Source organism: Ceratosolen solmsi, unplaced genomic scaffold (genome assembly GCF_000503995.2).
Source record: "Ceratosolen solmsi marchali unplaced genomic scaffold, CerSol_1.0 scaffold30, whole genome shotgun sequence".
Taxonomy (NCBI): domain Eukaryota; kingdom Metazoa; phylum Arthropoda; class Insecta; order Hymenoptera; family Agaonidae; genus Ceratosolen; species Ceratosolen solmsi.
In genome coordinates this window covers 8,037,326-8,063,936 of record NW_011948421.1, presented here as the reverse complement: position 1 = coordinate 8,063,936, position 26,611 = coordinate 8,037,326, and the positions used below count along the sequence as shown (strand labels likewise).

General features: G+C 21.4%; 4 protein-coding genes and 1 long non-coding RNA gene across 6 annotated transcripts; 3 read left to right on the top strand and 2 right to left on the bottom strand.

Annotated features, from left to right (window-relative positions):
* The first annotated feature begins 1,500 nt into the window (after positions 1 to 1,500).
* LOC105361541 (uncharacterized) lies at positions 1,501 to 10,354 on the top strand. 2 transcript variants are annotated; one of them, XR_912843.1, is made up of 6 exons: positions 1,501 to 1,992; positions 3,974 to 4,096; positions 4,196 to 4,278; positions 9,786 to 9,884; positions 10,105 to 10,246; positions 10,320 to 10,354. It is a non-coding gene; the product is annotated as an uncharacterized LOC105361541 (long non-coding RNA). The 2 variants fall into 2 exon arrangements; XR_912844.1 differs by lacking the exons at positions 1,501 to 1,992; positions 3,974 to 4,096; positions 4,196 to 4,278 and adding an exon at positions 6,975 to 7,150.
* Positions 10,349 to 11,259, top strand: LOC105361542 (inositol-tetrakisphosphate 1-kinase). The gene is made up of 2 exons (XM_011498764.1): positions 10,349 to 10,459; positions 10,654 to 11,259. Exons 1-2 carry the CDS (start codon positions 10,376 to 10,378, stop codon positions 11,224 to 11,226), a joined length of 657 nt encoding a protein of 218 aa, XP_011497066.1. The 5' UTR covers positions 10,349 to 10,375; the 3' UTR covers positions 11,227 to 11,259.
* A 434-nt stretch (positions 11,260 to 11,693) lies between these two features.
* On the bottom strand, positions 11,694 to 15,293 carry crn (pre-mRNA splicing factor crn). Its single transcript, XM_011498959.1, has 13 exons — positions 15,186 to 15,293; positions 14,804 to 14,893; positions 14,554 to 14,714; positions 13,860 to 14,358; positions 13,671 to 13,785; positions 13,428 to 13,603; positions 13,248 to 13,348; positions 13,054 to 13,165; positions 12,833 to 12,979; positions 12,697 to 12,773; positions 12,507 to 12,624; positions 11,964 to 12,224; positions 11,694 to 11,888 (listed from the first exon to the last, which is right to left on the bottom strand). Exons 1-13 carry the CDS (start codon positions 15,219 to 15,221, stop codon positions 11,694 to 11,696), a joined length of 2,088 nt encoding a protein of 695 aa, XP_011497261.1. The 5' UTR covers positions 15,222 to 15,293.
* A 3,553-nt stretch (positions 15,294 to 18,846) lies between these two features.
* On the top strand, positions 18,847 to 21,130 carry LOC105361540 (minor histocompatibility antigen H13). The gene is made up of 6 exons (XM_011498763.1): positions 18,847 to 19,094; positions 19,389 to 19,511; positions 19,570 to 19,640; positions 19,730 to 19,892; positions 20,272 to 20,765; positions 21,018 to 21,130. Exons 1-6 carry the CDS (start codon positions 18,909 to 18,911, stop codon positions 21,082 to 21,084), a joined length of 1,104 nt encoding a protein of 367 aa, XP_011497065.1. The 5' UTR covers positions 18,847 to 18,908; the 3' UTR covers positions 21,085 to 21,130.
* A 1,212-nt stretch (positions 21,131 to 22,342) lies between these two features.
* On the bottom strand, positions 22,343 to 23,385 carry LOC105361539 (proteasome subunit beta type-2). Its single transcript, XM_011498762.1, has 3 exons — positions 23,195 to 23,385; positions 22,716 to 23,072; positions 22,343 to 22,566 (listed from the first exon to the last, which is right to left on the bottom strand). The coding sequence occupies exons 1-3, from the start codon at positions 23,283 to 23,285 to the stop codon at positions 22,391 to 22,393; spliced, it is 624 nt and encodes a 207-aa protein (XP_011497064.1). The 5' UTR covers positions 23,286 to 23,385; the 3' UTR covers positions 22,343 to 22,390.
* Between the last annotated feature and the right edge of the window lie 3,226 nt (positions 23,386 to 26,611).

Below are 26,611 nucleotides of genomic sequence, written 5' to 3'. Positions count from 1 at the left end.
ACTTAATTTATTGATTACAATAAAATGAAATGTATCAAACGATATATTTATTCAAAATTTTATATGTGGTTTACATATTTTTACATTATAGTAATTTTTTTTAAATCATTAAAAAGGTTCATATTTTATATATAATCATTCCATTAAAAATGAAATTTTAATCAAAATTTTTGTGATATCAATAAACTGATAGTGATAAATGTAATAATATAAATAGTACATAAAAATTAGATTTCATAACAATTGATATTTTCATTTTTTTTTTTTTAATAAGCATATACAGTATATATACTTTTAAGTAATAGTAATAATATTGGCTAATTATACATTTATGAATTTTCATTTTAAAAATTTACTTTCTAATTTATTTAAAATATATTTTAGTAATAAGTAGATTTATCGGTTTCCTTATACAGGTTATTTTAAGAAGCAATATTAATTACCTAGCAGATAATTTTTATTATACTTAAATATATATCATATAGTAAACAGCATTGAGTATCTATTTAGACACGAATCCTCTTGGTTTATATTATTTATTATATTTTTCATATAAAATTAACAAAATAAATTATGCAAAACTTATTTAGAAAATGATGTATTTAAATATGTACAGATATAACTTTATATTACGAATCAATTACATTGTAAATAAAAATTTATATATATCGATAATAGATTAATTAAAATATAGAAATATTAATTTTGTTCATCAACAATAAATATTATCTATTTATATTATTACATATTTAAAAAATAGATGCTTATTAGTATACATGAAAATAAATTTAAAGAAAAGTACACTAGAATATATAAGAAAAGTATATTTAATATACTTTATAAATTTATTTTGATTAAAGATATTTTATAAAGGTAGTCAACATCTTCAGCTTATATCTTACTACGATAATGTTGCAATAACATTACTTGACTACACATTATATAATATATAATATATTATTTGGTTTATTTTACTATTAAAAATTTATGAAATACAAATTTACTGTAATTTCTACATTGTTTGACTTTCATACTGATACAGATGCATATTTTATAGGCATAAAGTATAGATACTATTCGTACTCATTTATTATAAAATATACGTCTACGTAATCTATTACGTAAGTGTACGTAAGTCTATTCGCAATAATAGATTTATATAATAATATATTAAATTAAATAAATTTAATCGCAACTGGAATAAACAATAAGTATAAAAAATGAATGTAAGACAATTATGAAATAATTTAAGTAAATGTACAATTACTAAATTTCATTTTCTTCAATTATTGTTACAAAAAGGAATGCTTTATCAAAGCAAAAAAAAACAAAAACATTAGAAATTCCTTAAAACATACGATACTATTATTGTATAGTAAATATGTATTCATAAATTGCAAATCTAAAACAAATATTGAATTCAGAGAAATTCATTATATATGCATCTTGATAAAGATCTCTAAAAAAATAATCGTTTAATCTTTATCAGTGATTCGTTTAAGCTTTTCCACACAAATTAAGTAGTATAACATTATATGTGCATATTACGCATTATGTGTACTACTACTTTGTCGTTCACAATTTTATACGTTTAAAAATGCATTCGTGGCGAATAGGATAAAAGGTTGTCGATTATCACTAACCCTAACCTTATAAATGTGTCATGTGCTTTATTACGTGTAAATTACCAGTGCGTAGAAAATTATTTATTTAGACTCATTTATATAGCGCCAAGAGGGAAAGAAGAGTAGATTTTCTAGTACTCTTTTTCAGTCAGTTATAATTTGTACGTTAAATGTTTAAGATCACATTGATGCAATACTGTTATATTTAAAACGTTTGGGAGTTTAGTGGTTACCATTTTCAATATCATCAGCAATGGATAACGAAAAAAGTGTTATTGGATATTGGATATCCGAGAAAAAGCGTCAGAAATTCAATTGGGCGGAATTTTGCGATATTTGTGCCAAAGAAGGATTTGTTTTGAAAGCGGTGAGAATATTTTACTATGAACATATTTTTTACATATATCATCCAATTACATTATTTAAATTTATAAGAATTACATATTTTTGTAAAGATCTTGTAATATTTTCTTTTACAATTTTTTTCTGTATTTATAATGTATTGTTTTTTATACTATTATTATTGTTAAAAATATTATGAAAATACTGTTGTACTGTTTTAAATGATTAATTTTTTTAGAGCTATATTATAGTTTATATTATAGTATTGCAATAGACTTGTTTAAAAATTATCAAACAAATATATACTTTTTTATAATGTATTTTAGATCATTGGTGAAGTTCATTATTTAAGTTTTTAAATAAGTTTTATTTAAACAAATATTCATATGTTGCTTTTATAACTATATATTTTTAAAGGAAAATAATAACATTGTTTATTAAGTTATTATAACTTCTTAAGATATATATATATCTTATTTATGGATTTTAGAAATATAATATTTTTAAATAATAATATAATTATAATAAATATGAGAGGTGATATTTTTAGTGTTATAAAAATTAAATGTATTGACTTATTTAATTAGTAATTTAGAAATAAAATAAAAATGTTTATCTAAATGGTTTACAATAGTCTACAATGGTTTAAATAATTATTCTGATTTATCACAATCTATTATTTTATATATAAGGAATATTATTATAATACTACAATCTAATTTTTATTTTAGTATAAGGAATTTCAAGTTGAGTTTTAAATATTGCTATTTTTGGTAATTTATATATATTTTAATTTATTTTATAAATACATGAATTTGACTTTCTTTAATTTTTTTTAACAGGTAAACGAGAATAATGCACCTAAATTCTTATAAGTAAAAATTTAATATTTAGACTGGATAGGTTAGAAAACCAATTTAAGAGTGAAAAAACCAATTCTTTGTTTTCAGTATGTTTCAGCTCAAATTATATTTATAGAAAAATTTAGAATAAACTTGAAATTATAAAACTGAATAAATTTGCAAAATCATTGATTTTATAATTTGAATAAGGTGTATGACCATTATAATATATCTTTATTAATATAAATAAGAAGTCATATATCAAATCATTTTTTTTACATCTGCAGTTGAGGTGTTTGATAAACAAGCAAATGGGTGATTATTAATGAAAGTTATTACATTTCTATGTGCAACTATAAATGTAAAGTACAAAAAAATTTATTTCTATTGAAAAATGTGTTAATCCATTTTGTGCTGCATCAAATGTCATAATATACCTTTTACCTCATTTTAATATGTAATTTCTATGAACTTGATATTTTGGTTATTGATATTACTTTTATCATGTATGTTTAGACGGATCATTAAAATCTCTATACAAATGTCAAAATAATGATTTGTTAAACCATTTTTGAATATGACATTTCTTAAATAAAAATTTCTATATCTTATCATGCCTGATATATTCATATAAGATTTAAGATAATATTTATTAAAGTTTTAAAACGTTTTTATTAAAACGTTTTTAAATTTCGTCTATAATAAAATTATATTCTTACTTGAGACAAGTATAAAATTTGTAAATATATGTCATTATAATATATTATTAGAGTCAAATTATTTTATAAAGTAATAAATTAGTTGAAAATAAATAATAAATATATGGATCGGTTATCTATGCACAAAGATTGAAAATTTAAATAAGTATCAATTGAGTACGTAAAGCAATGTTGATTTACAAAAAAAATTTAAGATTTTATTTGAAATTAATCGTTAAATTACTATTTTAAAGTACAACTGTGTTTTTAAATTAATAACTATTTCTGATTTAAAAAAATCATAAATTGCGATTTCAAATTTATAATATATATATATATATATATATATATATATATATATCCGCTATGACTTGCCCACTATTCGCGTAATTAATAAGTATGGGATATTTCGCAGTTTCTATTGCTAATTTTAAGAAGAATAATAAAGTATCTGAAATCTTTCCAGATTTCTATATAAAAAAAGAAGCTTTGCAAATCAAAAGGAAAAGTTGAAAAAACGTGTCAATTATAAACATTGTCGAGGAAGAATGCTTTGATCATTGACTATCGTGCTAACCAATCTAATAATGTAAATACTATTAAAATAAAATAAATGCAAAAATATATGATATATATGCATTGTATTTCTTTGTCTACTGTTATGATATAATGCTTATAATGATTTTAGATATGTATATGCGTGCTCGTTTCAAATTTTCATCGGGAAAAAAAGGACTAAATAAAGGATAATATTAGATCAAGAACCAGACGGTAATGTAAAATTAAAAAAAGTCAGTTATTATATATAAATCTATTGTTTGATTATAATCCAAATAATAAATATATTATAAAATAATTCTAAACTATAAATAAGTAAAAAAAAATGTCAAATTTTTATTTTATTAATTATGTTAAATAAATTAATTAATTTTAATAATTAATGTTAAATTTATAAAAATTACCTCAAAATATTATATAAATAAAAGATTTCTTACACAAAAAGATAATTACACGTCTTATACGTTCAATCGAGGATACATTTTCTCAAAAGTTATAAATCAATTGTTTCGAAAATATATAATAAAATTTTATCAAAAAAATAAAATAAATCGATATAATAAAGAAACCATTAAAATTTTTGTATATATACTTGCATTATTATATTTTTAAAATAAATGTAAACAGTCTTAGATTTTATATTGGTGCAGATTACTTGAAAATTATCGAACAAAGTGTTATTAAATTAAAGTTAAAAAAAATAGTTTTTATCCGATTAATCAACAAAATGTAAAAATTAGTTGCTTTTAATGATCTAATTTAATGATCCAATATATTTTTTATGTGATCTTTAAATAAACTCAATATTATTTATATTTATATCATACTTTTTAATAATTGATAGCAATTTAATTTTAAATTTTTTGTAATTTGATTTTTGTCTTATTTTAATATTATTTCTTATGTATATTGTATATATTATATATTTCAATTTTTTTCTTTTATTCTTCTAATATTTTATCTTTAAATTTTTTTATTTCATATTCTTAATTTTTTTATATTTTTTTTCTTTTGCTTTGGTTCTTTAGCATTTTATCATTTTTACACCCTATTTTTCTTTTTCCTTAAATATTTTATATATTATTGTATTAGATTTTTATATTTCTCTTTTTTATATAATTTTCCAAGTTCTCTACTCAGGTTTCCTTCACTTTTTTATTTTTTCCTTTTAATATTTTTTATTTATATTTTGAATATTATTGTTCGTTTTATCTATATATATAAATCTACTTACTTCAATTTCTTCCATTACTATTTCTTTAGCTTAAATAAATCCAATACTGATATACATTTATTTAGTTTCTGTTTAATTTATTTAAATATTCTTCGATTTTTAATCCTTCAATTATAATACAAATTAAATTTCCTTTTCATTAGTATGTGCATGTTTTTTATTCTATTGCAGCTTCTCTTGAAAATGTTTTTCTACATTTATTTCCAAACATCTATACAATTTCATATAGGATTATATCATTGATTTACATATTTGTAATAATATTACTGTAATGATTAATATTTACAAACTATTATTAATACTATAAATATTTAATTGATTAAATCTATATATAGTGATAACAATTAATAACCACAAAATTTTAAGAATATTCCAGTTAACTTTCATCTAAATTATATATAATTTGAAATAGTTCTGTTGCATTTTATACTATATGATTAAGAGCGCTATTTGTGAATTAAACGCTTAGATTTTTTTGATTGTCGCAATTTTATCTTTTTATTCTTTACATGATGGAAAGTTGTGTTATGTGAATTAGTGAATCAGAAATAATATATAGACTTGTGTTTTTGTTCTGTACAAAAATCTCTAAATACAAAAATAAAAACTGTAATTAATTGAGTCTTAACGGTTAGATTTAGGATGTAACAAATGTTTCAATCTACTGATCTAGAAGATCAGTCCACATATCATTTCCAGTGAGTCCAAGATTGTTGAAATATTAGTTTATACAGTAATCTGCAAAGATAAAAAAGGAAAATAGTATTGCAACAAAAATTCAATATTATGGGAGCCAAATATGGCCTTTGCATTTATTTTCAAAAAGAATATTTCTATACATGAAAGTATAAGCGATTGCAACGATGCTGAAAATATCAAATTATTCGTTTAAATAATATATAAGTGGCAAGTAGATTACTATATAGCCTTGAAATTACTAATTTTATTTCACATAAGAAACAATTTTTTACTACAGTTATAACTAAGCAGAGATTTAAATATGTTTTTTCCAAGTTATGTTATTTGATAAACGCGTGGGCACAAAGATAAGAAAAACAACCGAACTAATTTATTTAAAAATTTTAGATAGTTACTTTGCACATAAAAATAATTTTCTTAAAATCCTTCGGTTATCTATTAGATAATCTAGCTTAGTAGCTAAATATTTGTGTTTTCTTTTTTCTTTTAGATGATGGAGTTATAAGAAATCTTGTTCTTCACAGTATGTCTTCAATAGTCTATATATCAGCTATTGCAGTTTCGTTGTTTAATATTTTTTACTAAAGTATAAGAATTAAAAAAGTTTTTCTAAAACATATATGTTTTGATGGAGAAAAAATAAAATAAAACATTCTTGGAAAATCAATATTCTTCGAACCTCTAACAAAATATAATTTCTTAATTATACTACACATATCAATTATGCTAATAACCGTATTGTAGCAAAGTACTTGATTTGAATATCATACCAATCTATATGGATTTGGTGCTTTTTTCATTTCAGTTCTGTTAAAAATGATAACCGAGGAAAGTTTATTTTCCAGAGCTTTGACGACAAGAAGAAACTTAGAAAGCGAGAATGAAAATCTACCAATGCAATTAAAAAAGGATATATATTATCAATCCATTTAAAAAAGATATATTTATATATATATATATATATATATATATATATATATATATATATATATAGCTATAGTTAATAGACCTATAACAACAGTTACAGATTCTCTAATTATAATATTACAATCTATAAGGAGGATACAATTATCTTTTGGATTTTATTTAATTATGTATGTAGATAAATTTGATTTGAGTTAACATTCCAGCACTTGGACTCATTGTTCGCAAGTATGTACAAAAATCATCGTCTTAATACGTTTATTGTATAGTATTAAAATAAAATTTTGTTATATGTAGATTTAATTATATAAAATAATTTAAAAGATTAACATTATTTTCTAATAAATATATTCAATACAAATAAGAATTAAATAATATAGAAATATAATAATATTACCATCATAATTTATTAAAATTATATACAATTATTTATTGTGATATAAAAACGACAGAATATTTTACAAACTACGATTGCTACAATTACTTCTTACTTTCATATATTTTTCTATATTTTCTGTTTGCTATATTATATAACTATTATTAGTTTCTTTTTTTCTCTTTCCATTAACATTCTGTATTTATTTGTATTTCTATTATATACAAAAATTAATATTTTTCTCGTTTCAATCTAATCTTACATATATTATCAATATTTCGAATATCTTTACGTACTATTCCATCTGTTTATTATTTTTTTTTCAGATCTAATGAGTATTAATTATGTGAATAAAAGCAAAATTCGTATATTTTTAGAAATATTTTTATTATTATTTATTATATATTTAATCTTATTTTCTTGTAATACTACTATTCGTTTAATTTTTTTGTAATTTCATACTTGTTAAGTGATTGCACAAGATCTGTCTATTGACATTATCAATTATCCTGTATAGTTCATAAAACATTTAAATTTTATTTAATGTAGAAGTCCTTTTTTTATCTAACATTTAATTTATAATTTATATTATGTTTACTGCTTCCGTCACTTTTCTTAAATAAAATCGTTATTCAAGTTTTTTATGACTTCCATTAATCCCTTGTTTTTTATTCTTACGTCTACTTGTGTTTTTACGTTTTACTGATTAATATATTTCATATCCATTTTTTTTAATTTTTATTTATCAATTATTACGTCATTACATTTTTACTTATCTATCTTAAGCTTTTGCTCAAACTCCGGAAAAATGTAATATCTAATTTTCCTTAGATTTTTAAATCTAAATAATATTCATTCTTTATTACATTATTCTTTCTTATTTCATACTTTATTATTTTACGTTAATTCTTAATTTTCTTTTCTTTTAAATTTATCTTCTATTCATCAAGAATCGCTTCTTATTTTTATTATATGTATTTTGTTTTATTATTTTTACTTTTTCAATTTTTTATCTTAGATTCAAATTTTTTCTTTTGTGTAGAATTAGGGATACATTTATATTGCTTGCTTACTATAAACTCGATACTTTTAAACTAACTAAAATTAACAATTTTAGTTTAAATTACGATCTACTACCAATACACAATTGTTAATATTGCTTCGTTATAAAATGAAACAATTTTGTTTCTATTTTATGGTGACTATAAAATTCCAAAAATTATTTTTATTTATAAAACGTTTATATATAATTTTATCTTTGATGTTTTTCTTCTCTTTTATTCTCATATTTTTATTTATATATTTAAAATAATCAACAATAGTTTCTTTTATTTATTGTATTGTTTTAAATATATTTCCTATAATTATTGCAAATAAAAAATTCCATTTATTTTTCTTTTTATTACAATTTTCGTCTTACTTTGTTATTATTTTTTATGTACATAAAAAATTTTCAATTAAATTAATTTTAAAATTTAGAATAATATACCATTATTTTTAAATGGTACGTCTTTGATCTATTATATGATTTCTATCATATCGATTATATCAATTCATTGAGCTAATTTTACAGCTTATTATGAAATATTTTTATTATATTTTATACATATATTTTTAATATAGTCTTTTCTTTTATTTATTTTGAATTTTCTATCAATTTTTTTTAATATGCTATTTAATGACCTTCAATTTGTTTGTGTTGGTGTTAAAAAAATTAAAAAAAGTTGTACAGCATACGTTTTATACTAATTAATACCAATTTATAAATGTTTTTTAATTAAAAAAAAATCAATCATATTATCTTTAACAGATTTAACGTATACAATGTTTACATGATTAAAAAAAAACAAAATATTAATGAAAATGAATTATAAAATAGTATAATTATAAAAAAAATTGATGTTCATTATAGAGATAAATTTATATGAACGTAATAAATGAAACTGGAGAGTGAGAAAATAAATGAATGTAAAATCATAAAAAGGAATTTCAAATATATTAATCTGCTGAAATTGTGATCTTAGCTTTGCGGATAATATATGTGTTTAATTGTTAATTATATGTAATTTAATGTAATAATTTACCAAATTAGTTCATGTTTTTTTCTATTTTTATGATATAGTGCAATTTTTATTGTAAACTATAAGTTTTGAATATATCAAAAAAGTTTATGGCATCATTCTTAAATGTTATTCTTATATTTAATAATATAAGACTATCGAGAGTATTAATATTTTGCAATATTTCTTAATATTATCATATATTGGTTTTCTTTATTAACAAATTTTTTTGTTTTATTTCATTTTTTAACATTAAAATTTTTAAAAACTTTTCTTTAAGAATGTGTACAATTTTTGTGTATTTAATAAAGAAAGATTTGTACAAAATTGTTTTTTCATAAATATTATCCATAAAGTTTTCATGTAAATTATAATTATAGTTATTTAAATGTAACAGTAATAATATAATTTTATTAATTGTAACCAGATAAATATTGAATCGAATATAGAAGCCCAAGGACCAATTCACGTCTTTCTTCATAAGTTGACTGATATTTTGGCCAATGCGGAAGATGGTAATAAACATGTAAGCATTTTTTTCAATATATTCTACAATTTATTATTGTATGTACGTAATATTATTATTTATATTTAAATAAGTGTATATAAATTAATTTTACTCTGTAAATATTCAATGATTTCTTGTTATACTAATATAAAAAAATTATTTGTTATGTAATTTTTATATTATATTAATTCAATTATGAGCATGTGCGTGAACATACATATATTTTATTTTTGTGTAGGCAAGGGATATTGTTACAAGAATACAAGAATACATTCAAAAACATCCAGAATTGATTGTGATAGATCCATTGGAAAATGTTCGAAATTTGCGAAATCGTCATCAATCGTATGAAATGATATATAATAGTGTACAGTTTGAAGGTCATTTAATTTTTATTTTAAAAATAAAATAATATATCTCAATAGTGATTAAATAATTTATTTTACATTTTAGATGATGTGTTTATTCCTAATTTTGTTGAAATTAAATCTAAAAATATTTTAGAGATAATGAATTTATTTAGAGAAAACCAAATAAAATTTCCTTGTGTTTGTAAACCTCTTATTGCTCAAGGTTCAAGTAACGCACATAAGGTAAAATCATAATTTATTATAATATATTTTAGGTTACAAATAAAATATTTTGTGATAATATTATATTAATTACATAGAACTTGTATTATTTGTTTACATGGTATATATATTTTTTATTTAAAAAATGTATTTACTTACCAAATATCTGTATATTGCCCTTCATACTTTTGTAATAATTATAATTTTATTTCTAGATGATGGTAATTTTTAATGAAAAGGGTCTATTGGACTGTCAACCACCATGTTTAGTACAAAATTTAATTAATCACAATGCTATTTTGTATAAAGTGTTTATAATCGATGACCATTTTCACATTATTGAAAGACCCAGTCTTAAGAACTTTTACCCAAAGGATTCTGAATTAATGAATACTATATTTTTTAGTTCTCATGATATTTCTAAAAGCGGTTCCAATTCAAAATGGTCCGTTATATTAAAAGAAGAACAAAGTTTTACTGTAAAACCAAAATTAGAAATTTTTGAAAAAATTGTAAAAAAAGTTGAACAAATTTTTGGTTTATTCCTAGTTGGAGTTGATGTAGTTATTGAGAATCATACAGAAAAGTATGCTATAATCGATGTTAATGTTTTTCCTGGATATGATGGTTATCCAAATTTCTTTAATCATTTAGTAAATACTATAAAAAAATTATTAAAAGAGAAAAGAGGTATAAAATATGACAAAAGTCCTTTGAAAAAAAGTCTTAGTAGTGATCTGGATTCTGGTTTCGAAAGCGATGAGAAAAAGAAACAATATCTACTATAATAATTATATTATCTATATTATTGAATAGTAATTTTGAATATATTTAATGTTTCTATAATTCATTTTGTTTTTCGTTCAGTGTAAAATTTGTAATGTTTAAATTCATTTTTTCTGTATATAATATATTTCAGATTTTATAAAGTTATTAAAATTGTTCTGTCATTTTTCTCATTTTACTCAATATTTTTAAATTCATTGATTTTTTAAATTTTATCGAAGTTTTTAAATATGTAAATAAGTATACGAAATAATAATTAAGTTTATTTTATAAATAATGAATATAGTAATTTGTATTATTGATTTTGTACATTCTTATATCAGTATATTTCATACAAATAAAATCTTAAAAATATTTTGTTTATTACAGGTTGTTTTCTTTTTTACAAAATCCTTATCAATTTAAAAATTGCATATATTTTTTATATACAATAAAGAAACGATTATAATTTTAAAAATTATTTAAAATTTTAATTTTTAGTTTTACTGCAACATGGTTTCGGAAATATATTTTCTCTTTGTTTTTCCTTTTCTTTTAATTTTTCTTCATTCAAAGCTTTTTGTTTAATCCACGCTTCAACTGAAGCAAGAATTTTAAGATTAGGTTTACTTTGTTCATCTTCTGGAAAGACAAATTCGAATACTTCTTCCCAGCCAACGTCATTCTAACAAAAATAAATAATTTGAAATTATATGAATATAAATTTTGGTTTAAATTATAGCAAAATTAATGTACTGACTCCATTTTCAGTAACTAATCGTTTCCTCTGTTTAATTCTTCGAGGCATCTTAGTGACAATTTTGGCCCGATTTTCTTCATCGCCAAATTCATTTTCAAAATCTCTCCATGATTCTAAGAGCAATACTCTGCTTTCTTTATCACCATTAGATTTCAACGAGTCATTTCCTCTTTCATAAATTCGTCTAGCCAAGTTAATATTAATAATTCCTTCGTTAGGTGCGGTATTAGTCATTTCAAATTTAGCAAATGCTATCCAAACCTATAATTTTGACAAAGCATATTAAAATCTATAAAACTAATTTTTAAATATAAATTATTGATTTATTAATATTTTAATTATTGATATTAATTTAATTTAATAATAATAATATTTATAAAAAAATATAGTTACATTTTTAATGTTTCACTACATTTTGACATGTATATAATATTCTAGTCAAATGATAGAATTTCTATTTTTTAATCAATTTGCTTATTCAAAATTATATTATAACATATTTTTTACAATTTTGGTTAATTTTTGAGTATTAAAAATCCGTACCTTCACATGTAACGTCCGTTCCAGCAATCTTTCATACAGATATCTTGCTTTCTCTGGTTCATCCTGTGATATTTCAAAATCAATATATGCTTTCCATAAAACTTCTGGCATATCTAATCTGTAAGTATTTAAGAGTAAAAATATGGTTGCTTTATTAATATGAGTTAAAAAATTAATTTATCGCTTTTACCTCGGTTGATTTATCGCTAATTCATAAATCGCTCTAGCTCTCTCCATGTCACCTAAAGATGCTTCTAATTCTGCAAACTAAATAAAATACTTAAAAAAATTTATGAATAAATATTTTAATTTATAAACATATATACTTTTAACCATGTTGTGCAATTTTCTGGACCTAATTCGAGAAATTTTTTATATAAAATTCTACATCTATCAAACTCACGTAGTTGAATTTCTAAATCAATATAACCACGATATAACTTATCTCTTGGACAAATTCCAAGAGCCATACCCTGTAAAAAAATTATATTTTTAAATTAATTTAAGAATAAAATAATCATTATGGGTATTATAGAACTGAACTAACCAATGTTTTTCTGGCAATAGAAAGATTTTTGTGTCTGATTTCAAATTGAGCATAATACAGCCAAATTTTTGAAAATGTGAAAGATTTATGTGGTATTAATTCTAAACATACTCTAAAATTTTTTAATTATTATATGTAAAAACTAAAATACTAATTACATTAACACATATATATCATATATAAAAAATTCATACTTATAAACTTGGCGACATCTTTCTACATCTGCTACTTGAAGTTCTTCAAATAAGGCATAATTTATCCAAAGATAGATATACCTTCGCCAAAATTCTTTATCCTTAAAAGCAATACATTATTTGATTGACAATTAGCAATACATTTCTATGAAATATACAACACAAAATATCTTTTCTAACCTTTGTTGGTGGTACATTTGCTATTGCTCGTTCATAAGTTTCTCTTATAATATCAATATTTCCATCTGATTCTACTAATCTTAAATAATCAAACCATGCATCATAATTTGATGGATTTTCTTTGACTTCTTGCTCATATTGATATTTTCTCTTACTTACAATTACATTTTCAATACCTATAAAAATATAACTAATAAGTTTTTGTAGATTAAATGCATGAAAATTAAACATAATTTAATTTACCAAAACGGTCACCATATTTTTTTTCATGTATTGTGTAAGCTTTGTAAATATCTTGTGTTTTTTCTTTTGGAATGTGATTCAAAGCATACTTGTATATAACTCTAGCTCTATCATGCTAAAAATAAAATTTTTATTTTATTAAATAAATATATTTAATTTAATTATAATTTAATCAGTTTATAAAATTACTTCTCGCTGTCCTTCCTCAAATTTTGCAAAAGCTATTATTAACCTTTCTTCTAAGTTTTCATCACCAAAAAATGTTACTGCTCTTTCATATACTTTTCTAGCTCCATTTATATAGCCATGAGATTCTTCAAATTTAGCGTACTTTATCCAATGCATTATTTCAGGATGAACCATAACAAATCGTTCATAAATTTGACGAGCTCTTTCAAGTTCTTTATATCGTAATTCAAAATTAATATATGTTTGCCATCCTTGTTCATGTGGTTCCCATTCCATCCATCTCTCAAATACTTGTCTTGCTCCAGCTATATTTTCTAACATTTCCTCCATGTATGTGTATTTGTACCAAAATTGATTTACTCTCGGAAGTATTGTTACTGCTCTATCCCATAAGTTTCTGGCATGATTTATTTGTCGATTTCGCATCTCCATTTCAGTATATTTTAACCATAATACTACATTTCTGTGATCTACATCTAAAGATCGTTCATAAATTGATCTAAAAATATATTCCATATTAAAATTTGTTTCCTTAATAATTTATTTGTTTGTTCATTATTATTATTATTATTATTATTATAAATAAAAAAGAAAATTTTAATTTAGTTTTATAAATTAGTATATATATATATATGTTTAAGTAACATAATAAATAATCACTAAAAATCAAGATTTAGCATAAAATTAATGTTACCTTGATCTTTCAATTTGTTTTTGACTTTCTTCCCAATGTGCATATTTAATCCAAGTTGCGATAGATAATCGGTTCTTTCTAATCGAATCTTCAAATGTCTTTCGTTTACGATGTTGATAATCAGCTAATTCATGAGGATCAGAAATTTTTTGTTTTGGAGGCTTTAGATTAGAATATCAAATTTATTAATTTTACATTAATAATATTTAAAATAGTTGTATTTTAATTATATTTAAAAAATATTACAAACCGGTGGTAGAATTTCTAGATCACGTTCTTTAGCTTCACGAAGAAGTTGTTCTGCAGTAATTTGAATTTCTGCTGGAGCTTTATTTTTGACCTATAATATAAAACTTTGGTTGACACATTTTTTGATAAAATATTTGTATATTATATTATTTATTTTGTTTCAAAAAATGGTATTTAGATTTAAAAATAAATCTGTAGATAGATTTTCATTTAAATTGAAATCAATATTCTAATTAAAACATTTTTATGTAACAAAAAACTATTACAAAAATTACAACAATTAATTTTGGTAAAATTTATAAATAAATTTAATGGTATTAAATATTAATTTTCATTGTCGTGTAAGATTTGAAAATCATAACTTATAATGAATTCTTCAATACCTTTGCCACTTTGGGCATTTTTTGAGGTTTGTCCATTGATAACTTTATTTGAATTACTCAAATGAATTTTCAAATGTTTTAAAACTTTTTCTTATTTTAAATATTACACAAATATAATCTTACAAATCCAAATACTAAAATTAAAAAGTAAGTCATATAAAGCAATGACCGATTTTTATATTATGGATTCTAAGGAATGATAGTTTTAGATTGATCGATCATATGCGTATTTAATTAAAATTTTAATACAATAATAAATTGAATAGAGGAATTTAATCAAACTCAAAATACGGTATGGCTGTAAAATTTTGAAATATAATAGTTAAATTTTTTTGATAAAAGTAGTGAACATATTTCAAAATAATTATGAAATATAAATAAGTAAAACAACTTTTAAAAATTATATATTATTTATTACTATTGCTAACATATTTTGTAAACTTTAATAAAGCCAAGATAAATTTATAAGATCGTGGAACAACGTAAATACTTAGAGTGTTATGCAGCAAAACAATAAGTATGAAGTTAGTTGCACGGCTTTTTTGAATGTAAGCAATATAAGGCGGTCATTAGTAGGATACTTAACTGTTGATTTAATTATTTTATTATTTTATAATTAAATTATATTTGATCAATTTAACAATAAATTGACTTTTTACATAATTGAGATGATTATCGAAATAATTATTGAATTAAAGAAGGCATGTTATACCAACTTATTGACATTATTTTACATATTTACATATTACAGGATTTTTAATTATTTTTCTATGGTTAGAATAAATAAAATATTCAATTGAACAAACAAAAAACAAAAATATTAAAGATAAATACGAAAAATAAATGAATGTGAAAATAATTAAATAGCAACACTAGTTTCAATTGCTGTTCAGACTATTTTTATTATTACCAATATTTAATTTATAGGTTTATTTATACAGTTAAAATGAATAATTTTCAATATTTTTAATTTTTTTAATAAAAATAGTAGTTTTTTTTCTGCGTATGAATAGATGAAAGAATAGAATATTTTTCACTCATATTTAAATTTTCGTTCAGTTTTTACATATGTCTATGCATACGATAATAAGGTACTCTATTTTGTTCTTGAACTTTTTAATCGTGTGATTTAATTATTTTTAAATTCTCATAAAGATATTTTTCTGATGAAATTTTAAATATACATGTTCAGCTTATGAAAGGAAAAAAATAAGTTAATTTTATCAATATTCTTAATAAAAATGAATCAAATCGAGAAAATGAAAGAAAAGAAAAGCGAAAAAAAATGAGACATTACTGATGTTAAACGTTTATAAAAATGATAAGAATACAAAAGGAATAAAAGCTGAATTCGGTGTATTAATGAATTTTCATAAATAAAACTAGTAACAAAGTCAATAATAGCAGATTTAATTAATTGATTTAATTAAATACGATACTATATTATTATAAATCATAGGTTTGTTTTCAGATGCGGATATTTAAGCAAAATAGCTTCTGAAATATGTATGCTTCATAAGAATAGGACTTTAAAATATTCATGTCATTATCAACTATCAAATTAAATGTTCGAAAATCAGGATTTATTTATTGTTGTAATCCTTTAGTAAATCTTTTATATAGTTCATTACATAGTACAATTCGAAATCGATAGATTATTTATAATAAGTAGGTTGAATGATTCGGATGAAATGGCTAATAATTGGAGAATGTAAAAATATAAATAAAAAACTAAGTTATTGCAATAAATACTAAATAGAATTTAACATTTTTTTTTAAATAGAAGACATTCATAATTATATGTATTTATAATTTTTTTACTTATTTATTTTAAATATGTTAATACATTTTTAAATACGAAGTGATGTTTATAATATTCGCTGTATCTTGCATACTATAGTAATATTTATTTGTATATCATAAGAACAGGATGCAATTTACTTTTACAAGTGGATATAAAATGTAATAAATTACCTAATATGTTCGATTTAATGGAATAATTGCAATATTATTTGTCAGAATAAATTAATAACAGATTTTACGTTCGAATTGTATATTAAATATGTATTAAAAAGCAATGATCTTGCACTGAAAATATTGTAGAGATCCATTGCTGCTATTAAGGAATAATTGTATACAAGAGTCAGAACCGAAATTTAAATAAAATAAAATAAAATAAAGATGTTGTAAAGATATTAATAATTTCAGAGATCATTTTTGTGAAATCTATCCCGATATCCATTGTCACCAACATTTTTTATGTTCATTTTGTTTTCTATAACGATAGGAATAACAGAGATTTGGATTGTTTGTTTTGAATCAATCTGAACTTATTTAAACGGAAATTCGAATTTTGTTATTGTTTTCAATTTTATTTTTTTATTTCTATTAATTTTCAATTGTTCTTTCTTTTTTCTGCCTTTTTGTTCAAGTTATTTGTTTGATTGTTTGTCCTCTAAATCGTGCAAGAAATTTACATTATTATATAGTTATAAGCATATTGATGTTGTAGATGAGTAATATTTCTTTAATAAAATATTAATGATTTTCTATTAATTATATATTAACAATGTATTAATTATATATATATATATATATATATTAATTTAACTTTCAAAATAAAACATTATCATTGTGATTTAGTTTAAATTTAAGCAATTTTTAGTCTTAAATATTTTATTCTAAATTAAAATAAAATTCTAAATATCTCTCAGAATCTAAATTATTATTTAATTTTCATTTGGTACATTCTTTTATCAAATCTCGTCCTTTCTTTTTTTTATGACGATTTGAATCAAACGTGCATATATTAACCAACCTGGTAAAAATAAATTCATCATTGTAGTTCTGAAGATTATTTGATCATTGCATTGCTTACAAAGGTGACACTAATCGAGAAATTAAAATAATCTAATGACATTGGCTTGAATATTCTATTTACCAATGGTGAATAATATTATATTAAAATTAGAAATTATAAACTAGAATCATAAATGATAAAGAAAGTTTAAATAAAGCTAAGTATTCGGAACGTATGCAAGCATATGCTTATTTTAATTATTTATTAATAAGGTGCTCAGTATGAAATACGTGTAGTATTCATATATCTTTATAAAATTAACTAGATATATGATATTTAAAAAAATAAGTATAACTGTATTCCCTTGTGAAAATTTATTTTTATTTTTATTCATTCTATTATAATATAAAATATTGGGATTAAATTATAATTTATTTTAAATAAAAATTTTAATTATATTTATGTTTATAGTAAAAAAATTCACTAAGTAGTCAATAAAGCTAATGAATGTATTAAAATATATGTCTTTCATTAAATTTTTATCAACAAATATTCAATAAAATATAATCAAAATTATAAAAATAAATATAAAATTTATATTTTTAAAATATACATTCAAATATAAAAATGAGATTCATTATACTTATACTTTTTTATTTACGAATAAATAGAAAAATATTTCATAATCTGTTTCGAATAATGCTTTATTATTATAATTCATTATTTCAACGCCTAAACTTGTATATTGAAATTGAAAAGGCAATATATTAAGATTTTTATTACGCATGCCTCCGAAAGGCACTCTATTAATGCTTTTTGGTTCTAGTACGTTTTACTATGGAATTCAGTAGTCCTCTTAGTGTAGTTGATAGTTTAATATATTTGTATTTTGGTGAGCGCTGTCACAGTTATATGTTGGCAAGATGGCAGAAAAGGTAGAGAGTATTACTTCAACTTTTGAAAATACAACGGAGAGTAGCAATGCGATGGGAAAAATACCATCAACACCTGAAGGAATGGCTATTGCTTATGGAAGTCTTGTTATTATGGCCATATTGCCGATATTTTTCGGTAGTTATCGTTCCGTCAAGCACCATAAGGAACAACAGGTTAGAATATTCTTTATAATTTATTTCAACATGTGTTTTAAAAAATCAAACCTTAATTACTTGTAGTGGTTGTATCTGTTTTATTTTTCCATCCCCGATACGCATTTTTTTCATTTTTAATTCAAGAGTTCGTTTTACATTATTATTTTACTATCCTATATAAATTAGAAATTAATACTGAAACTTCCAAATGATTTCTTTATGATATATATTTTACTTCTTTACATTGATTTATAATATTGCGTGTTAATTTATAACTTTTGCCTATAAATTTATTTCTGTTGATGAAATTAGAAAAAATTTGAAATTAGTGGAGAAAAACCAGGGATTATGACTCAAAAGGATGCAGCTATGTTTCCATTTATTTCTAGTATGGCACTATTTGGACTTTATATATTTTTTCAGGTAATTTTAAGAGTACCATTAATATTATCAATAATTTAATAATTATATTGTTTTATTTTAGTTTTTTAAGGAGTATATCAATCTTTTGCTTACTGGTTATTTCTTTGTTCTTGGTATTTTAGCTCTTTGTCATCTTTCAAGGTAAAACAAAGTCATTTTGTAATTAATCAATATGTTTAATTGTTAATTTTGTAGATTATTATTATTTAATGTTATATCAATTATTCTAGTCCAGTTATTACATCTTTAGTACCTACAGCTATTCCTAAGACTCAATATCATTTGCAATTAGCAAAAGAAAATGATGATATTATAAATTATAAGTTTAATCTTCATGATTTAGTATGTTTGGCATGTTGTTCCATAGCTGGGGCTTGGTATTTATTAAAAAAGGTAATATTACAATAGTTATTTTAAAGTAATAATTAAATTTGTTATGATTTAATTATAAATTAAAAATATTTTGATGTATCTAAAATTTATTTTTATTTATAAAAAGATATAGATTATTCAAATTATTTACTTAGATAATATATAGTTATTTTTACAATTATAAAACGTAAATTATCAAGATTTATATTAAAAAAAAATATGTACTTGAAAAAATCTAAAAATAGTTATAAAACATTTATTCAAAATTGAAAATCGCCTGATTTAATAATTTACAATATTAATATACATAATTAATATTGTAATTACAATACAATATTAAGCAAAAATGTATTTTTTAGTTCAAATAAAAAATTTTATTTCATAATTTATTTTTTTACAGCATTGGATTGCTAATAATTTATTTGGAATCGCATTTGCAATTAATGGGGTTGAGCTTTTGCATTTAAATAATGTAGTAACTGGATGTATTTTATTGTGTGGACTTTTTGTTTATGATATTTTTTGGGTTTTTGGAACAAATGTTATGATAAGTGTTGCTCGTTCATTTGAAGCTCCCATTAAATTAGTATTTCCTCAAGATCTGTTGGAAAAAGGACTAAATGGTAATAATTTTGCCATGTTAGGTTTAGGAGACATTGTTGTACCTGGAATCTTTATTGCTTTATTATTAAGGTTTGATCATAGTCTCAGCAGAAAATCAAATACTTATTTCTATGCAACATTTTTTGCATATTTGATGGGTTTACTCATTACTCTACTGATTTTGCAATTGTTTAAGCATGCTCAACCTGCTCTATTATATTTAGTTCCTGCTTGTCTAGGAACTCCACTCATGGTAGCACTGGTTAAAGGAGATTTAAAAGCTTTATTTTCGTAAGTTATTTAAATAATTTTTGTAAAATGTAAAAATTAATGTTTAATTATTTGAATTTTTAAGAAATTCGGTATTATGTATTATTTTTTTAAATTAATAATTAAAGTGTTTTAAATCAGCATTCAATGTACTTATAAATAATTGAAAAAATTTGTCAGATTTATAAATTATAACAATAAATATTTCATATAAAGAATTGTCATTTACATGTATATACATATATATATATATATATATATCTATAATTTTAGATATGAGGATCATCCGTCAGTTACTAAAGAACACTCACTGCAAACAGAGAATAGAAAAGAAAACTAAAACTATATATTCCAATGATAATTATAATTCATGAAATGTCTGAGTTAAAATAAAAATGTTCATATTTCATAATAAAATTAATAGATAACTCAGATTGAAAGAGAAATTCAAGTGGAAATATTAGCTTGTACAATAGCTATAGATTTCGGTTACTTACTGTAACCGAATAAAAACGTAAATGCTATTTCCAAAAATTACGTACAACTTTAATTAAGTCGTTCGTTTCACTTTATTTTTAACATATTAATCCTGAATTTTTAAATGTAGATATAAAAAATATATAATTAATTTAATTTTTGTTTAATATCAAGTTTTATAATTAGATATACAAATGTGAATTATCATAAAATATTTCGATCCATTCCAATTTTGTTAAAATTAAATATTGATTAGTTGCTTAATTATGATAAATTTATTAAATTGTAATAATTATAACTTTCTAAGTATTCATTACTTGAGTATTAAAGAAAATATTTTTGTCAAAATATTACTAGCTTATTATTTTTAATATTGGTTTGAAAATAAGTGTAAAGTTTAATATAAAAATAAACAGTAATTGTTGAATGGGAATTTATCATTTATAGATTTAAGTAATACTGACATTTACATTCAATTTAAATTGGTGTCCTTTTAATATATATTTATGATTACAAACTAATTTAAAAAAAAGAAGCTATGCTTATATCAATTATAATGAATTGTTAAAATTTTGTTAATATTTATAATTTATTTTGATAGTATAGTTAAGAAAACTCATTTACAAATATTGTTAATACAATTTTATATAATTACGGCTTTATTAATATTCTTTGTATCATGAAATTCTAATAAATTAATTATATATTATTATAAATAAATATATTGTTCACAAAATTTTGAAGTATATCTATGCAAGATAATGATTAACAAAGCAAATACTTAAAACAATGAGCTTACTTATCTACTAATTTTTGTAAAATTAAAGAAAATTTACAATTACCAGTTTAGTGTTTCCTATAATTTAAACAAAATGTATCAAATTTAAAATAATTATGAAATTGTGGTTTTACGAAACAATAATATAGTGTGAAATAGTTGAAGTGATTGTAATATGAAACATTAATTATAAATTATAATGAAAATAAAATCACAAATATAGAATATCTATACTATTTAATTTTTTTATAAATTTTTGATATTTTCCAATGCATTTATCACTTTCATCATTATAAGTTTTAAAATAACTTTTATTTCTTATTTTTTAAGTTATAAGAAATGTGATTTTACAGATGTAGTGGATTTTCATATAAAATAAAATACTTAATATTCATATTCTGTCAACATTTTCAATAGCTAAGTTCTGAGCTGTTATTGGTAATAATTCTGAAATCCCATTTTTGGATATTTTTTGAACTTTAAAATTAGGAAGATTAACAATTAATCTTTTATGAATTTCTCGAATACATTTTTTCAGCAAATCATAACCTTCATTTTCTGATAAATCTGTAAAGAATTTTGTTTTAATAATGTTAAGAAAATTTGTATTTTATTTTGCCAAAAGAAATTGTTGGAAATAAATATTTTTTAAATATACTAAAAATATAATTCATAATTAGTCAATAAGAATTTTTTTAATTAAACATTTAACTTACTATTTTTATAATATCTATCCAAAATAGTAAGCGAAAAGAAACCACCATAACCATGCGTAGCATAAGGTACTTTAACACAAGATGCCAAATAATCAATAAAATATAATTCAGGTCCTGTTTGATCATCATAACCAGCCATAAGCATATTTACAAAATACGGTGATCTTGATCTTAAGTAATCTGCTAAATTTCTTCTAGTAAAATTAGCAGCTGCTTTTGGAGACAATTCATATCCATTACGCATTTTATACAATTGCAAATTTTTACTAATATATTCTGAGAATTGCGTAGCATCGCCACTTTCACCGGATATAGCCATAACAAGTTTACTTGATATTTTATGAATTTTATGTTCGTCTAAAAATTATAAATGTGTAATATTAAATAAATAAAAATATATAAATATCATATATAAATATGTACGTGTTTAAAAAATAAAATTATAACAGGTTAAATTGAATTAATAGATTTCAGAGTACCATTTTTCATAACCATTATTGAAGTTGCGTTCGTCATATCAGCAGCGACTAGAACAAAATCTTTAAACTGAACTCCTATTAAACATTCCATTTTTACAAATCTTTTAGTTTTTGTATATTAACAAATATATATTTTAACACGATGAAGGTTGTAAAGTCTATCAAAAACTGTAGATCATTGTACACTTAACGGCCATGTTTAAAACGAATTTTAAAATGAAAAAACATAATTAAAATATTTTTTAAATTATACATTTAGTTTAATAAAACAGTTTATATATTTTTTTTTCTATGAAAATGTACTTTACTAGAAATGTTTAATAGAATTAATTTAATAGAAACTCAATTTTATAGAAAAAAATATAATTTATGAGAATTTGATTTTTATTTAATAATTTGTTTATAAATTAAATAAAATGATATATATAATTTATTAAGAAATAATTATAAGATTATTTATAAAATAATTATAAGATTTCTTACTAATTATTTAGATTGATTTTTTATAAATTTGCAAATTAAAATAATTCTTTAATTTAGTTAAATTTTAATCTTTTTATAAGTATAGTATATTAATATAGTAAATTAATTAATTAAATGAATAAATCAAATTTAATCCTTTTTAATATAGTTTAAAATATTCTTATTTCTAGCAAAAACATTGAAAAATTTTATTTAATAGTATAAAATTTTGGAAACTATTAATTTTATTTAATGCCGGTAGAGGCTAATAATAAACACGAGGATATTCCTTATATCAATGTTATTATAATATTTTATATTTATAATGTTATGATAAAAGATCTTATTTTGGTTGAACAAATCTTTCTTTTGATTGGATATAGTTGCATTTTAGTATTGAAAATAAATTATGTTACAAAATTCGAATTTATTTCAAAAATGAAGTTTGAAGATATTTTAAACATATTTTATTTTAAAAAGTGATAGCAATATATAAATAAGTAATACCGATTTTGAATTAAAATTTTTTTTTTTAATAATAATTATAGTTTAATAATTAAGTTGTTTGCATGCATAGACTCCACATATATATAGCCCAGAATAGTATTGTGAAAATATTTTCATAATATTTGTACGTAAATACTCAATATAAATTTTCATTCTACAAAGTTTTAATAATTGTTATATTTAATTATTAATAATTTAATAATAAATTATCTTTTTACTATATGAGGTATAAAATCAGCTTTACGTATTACGATCATAGATAACATTAGACCAATAATTGTCAATAATTACAGTTTGTAGACTGGCAACAAGTTTGTCAATTTTTTTTAATTATATGTGTAAAATTGTGATCGGTATAAACTACTGGTATTTTTTATTAATTTTATCACTAACAATCATAGAATACAAATTGATTTATTCATATTTAATAAAATATGCTAGCAGTTTACTAATGGCATATTTTTAATTAATCTAAAATCATTGTATATTGATTTAATTGGTAAAAATAAATTTTAAAGTTGTGCATGCCAGCAAAATGTATGCACATTAAGGGAGAAACTTTTTGCAACTAACGAGCAAGTTGAAAATATGTTATAATCATAAGACCAATTTCATAATTGTCTGGGACCAGACTAAAAAATCTCCCGGTGTTGTTAGGTGGGCGGAATTGCTGACAAGTGGAAGAGGCAGGCGCATTTATTCAATTCAACACACAGCGTATGAATTTTTGACACAAAATTGGTGAAGATATAATATGCGATATATGTGAGGTCTGAGACTTTATGAGCTTAGTTGAATATAACATTGTTTATTTAATTCTCTATTAGAAATATTTAAACTGCATTTAAGTTCCATAATTCATTTTGATTAATATTTTCTTGCGAGGGGAAAGATTTATATATATTAGTACATTTATTAATTCTTGTTCATCAGTGGGCCTAAATTAATTGAATTAAATTCAACAATTTGTTTATTATTCGAACTGTTGATAATTTCAAATTCAATGTCGGTTTTATTGGATTTCTTCAATATATCGTCAAACATACTGTGTTCTGGGCTGGAAATAATTGATATTAGGCTTAGATTCATAATTTTATTTTGACTTGAGCGATTTTCATTGTAAGTAAATTGATCTATGTCTTGATTAAAGTTTTGACAATAAATTTTTGATGCGAATAAAGTTTAATCCTTAGCTGGGCAAAATGTCTCTGACTGCCAAAGTTTTCTAATTTCAGCATCAACTTTGTGATTTTGTTTTTCTGAATCATTAATAGTTGTATTTTCAAGTTGAGCATCGCTCATCGAGGATGATAAAGTGGAGTTTTTAATTATGTTTGAACTACTTATTTTTATATATTGATCATCCAAATAAATTTGGAAATTCGTATCCGAAAATTCATTTAAGTTATACACTTCATTACCATTTGAAAATCCTTTATAATTTTTAAATTCAGCATTATACTTAATTTTATTCATTTTATTTAAATTTTCTTCTTCTAATACATCCTTTTCAATCTTATTGATAGCTCTTTTATGTACTCGACTTTTATTTCCATCATTCAATAAATATATAAAGGAATCATTTTTATATTTTTCAAGGAAGGGATTTTGTTTTTTCACCTTATAGTCTGGAGTGTCAGTTTCAGAATCTGTATCAAAAATGCCTTTAGCATTTTCTTTATAAACTTTGTCAATAAATAAATTTAAATTGCTTTTAAGCTCATACAGATTTTTCTATTCAATTTAAAATGATCATTACATTTTGAAGAAGTTAATAAAGTATTTATTTAACTTTTATTTTTAGTTCTTATTTCATCTAACATATCATCCGCTGGAATGTCTGTATGAACTGATTTTTTTGGTGTAATATAGTCATTTAATTCTGATTATATATTATGCTCTGGAGTTATAGCTTCAGTTATTTTATCAATTTCAGATTTATCCTTTGTTGAAATAATATCTAAATATTTATCCGATTTATTCTGGAGATGATGTGATTCGTCTATCAAAATCATTTTTTGCAATCTTCAGGAAATATAGGTAAATCATATATTTTCGGGAAGTTTATTGTTTCTATTATTTGTATTTCAGGAGAAACAGTTGTTGTAATATCGTCTATTGATATATTCAGTGAAACTTGTTTAGTATTTACATTACACTCGCAATTACAAACCTGCACTTTATATAATTTTGCTAGTTGTTTAATTTCGAGCATTAAATGAGCTATAAATGAATTCTAAAAATGCTGGAGCAGAAAGTTGATCGTTCTTATACCAAGAAATTTTATTTTTTATATGAGGATGAGTATTTCAATCATTTTGCTCTAAATCAGCCAAAATATTTCTGTATTGCGCATAGAATACTAATTTACGAGCATAAGTGTATTATTATCTTTTATTAAAATAATAATAGCACTTTCAGTACTATCATTTAATTTTCCTCCCCAAT

Coding starts and splice junctions, on each gene's coding strand:
- LOC105361539 (XM_011498762.1), bottom strand. CDS start 23,285: ATGGAATGTTTAATAGGAGTTCAGTTTAAAGATTTTGTTCTAGTCGCT. Junction 23,073..23,194: donor AATAATGGTTATGAAAAATG/GTACTCTGAAAT, acceptor TATAATTTTTAG/ACGAACATAAAATTCATAAA. Junction 22,567..22,715: donor GGATAGATATTATAAAAATA/GTAAGTTAAATG, acceptor AATTCTTTACAG/ATTTATCAGAAAATGAAGGT.
- crn (XM_011498959.1), bottom strand. CDS start 15,221: ATGGACAAACCTCAAAAAATGCCCAAAGTGGCAAAG. Junction 12,774..12,832: donor ATTGCACAACATGGTTAAAA/GTATATATGTTT, acceptor TATTTTATTTAG/TTTGCAGAATTAGAAGCATC. Junction 12,225..12,506: donor AACGGACGTTACATGTGAAG/GTACGGATTTTT, acceptor TCAAAATTATAG/GTTTGGATAGCATTTGCTAA.
- LOC105361540 (XM_011498763.1), top strand. CDS start 18,909: ATGGCAGAAAAGGTAGAGAGTATTACTTCAACTTTTGAAAATACAACG. Junction 19,893..20,271: donor CTTGGTATTTATTAAAAAAG/GTAATATTACAA, acceptor ATTTTTTTACAG/CATTGGATTGCTAATAATTT. Junction 20,766..21,017: donor GATTTAAAAGCTTTATTTTC/GTAAGTTATTTA, acceptor CTATAATTTTAG/ATATGAGGATCATCCGTCAG.
- LOC105361542 (XM_011498764.1), top strand. CDS start 10,376: ATGAATTTATTTAGAGAAAACCAAATAAAATTTCCTTGTGTTTGTAAA. Junction 10,460..10,653: donor GTTCAAGTAACGCACATAAG/GTAAAATCATAA, acceptor TTTTATTTCTAG/ATGATGGTAATTTTTAATGA.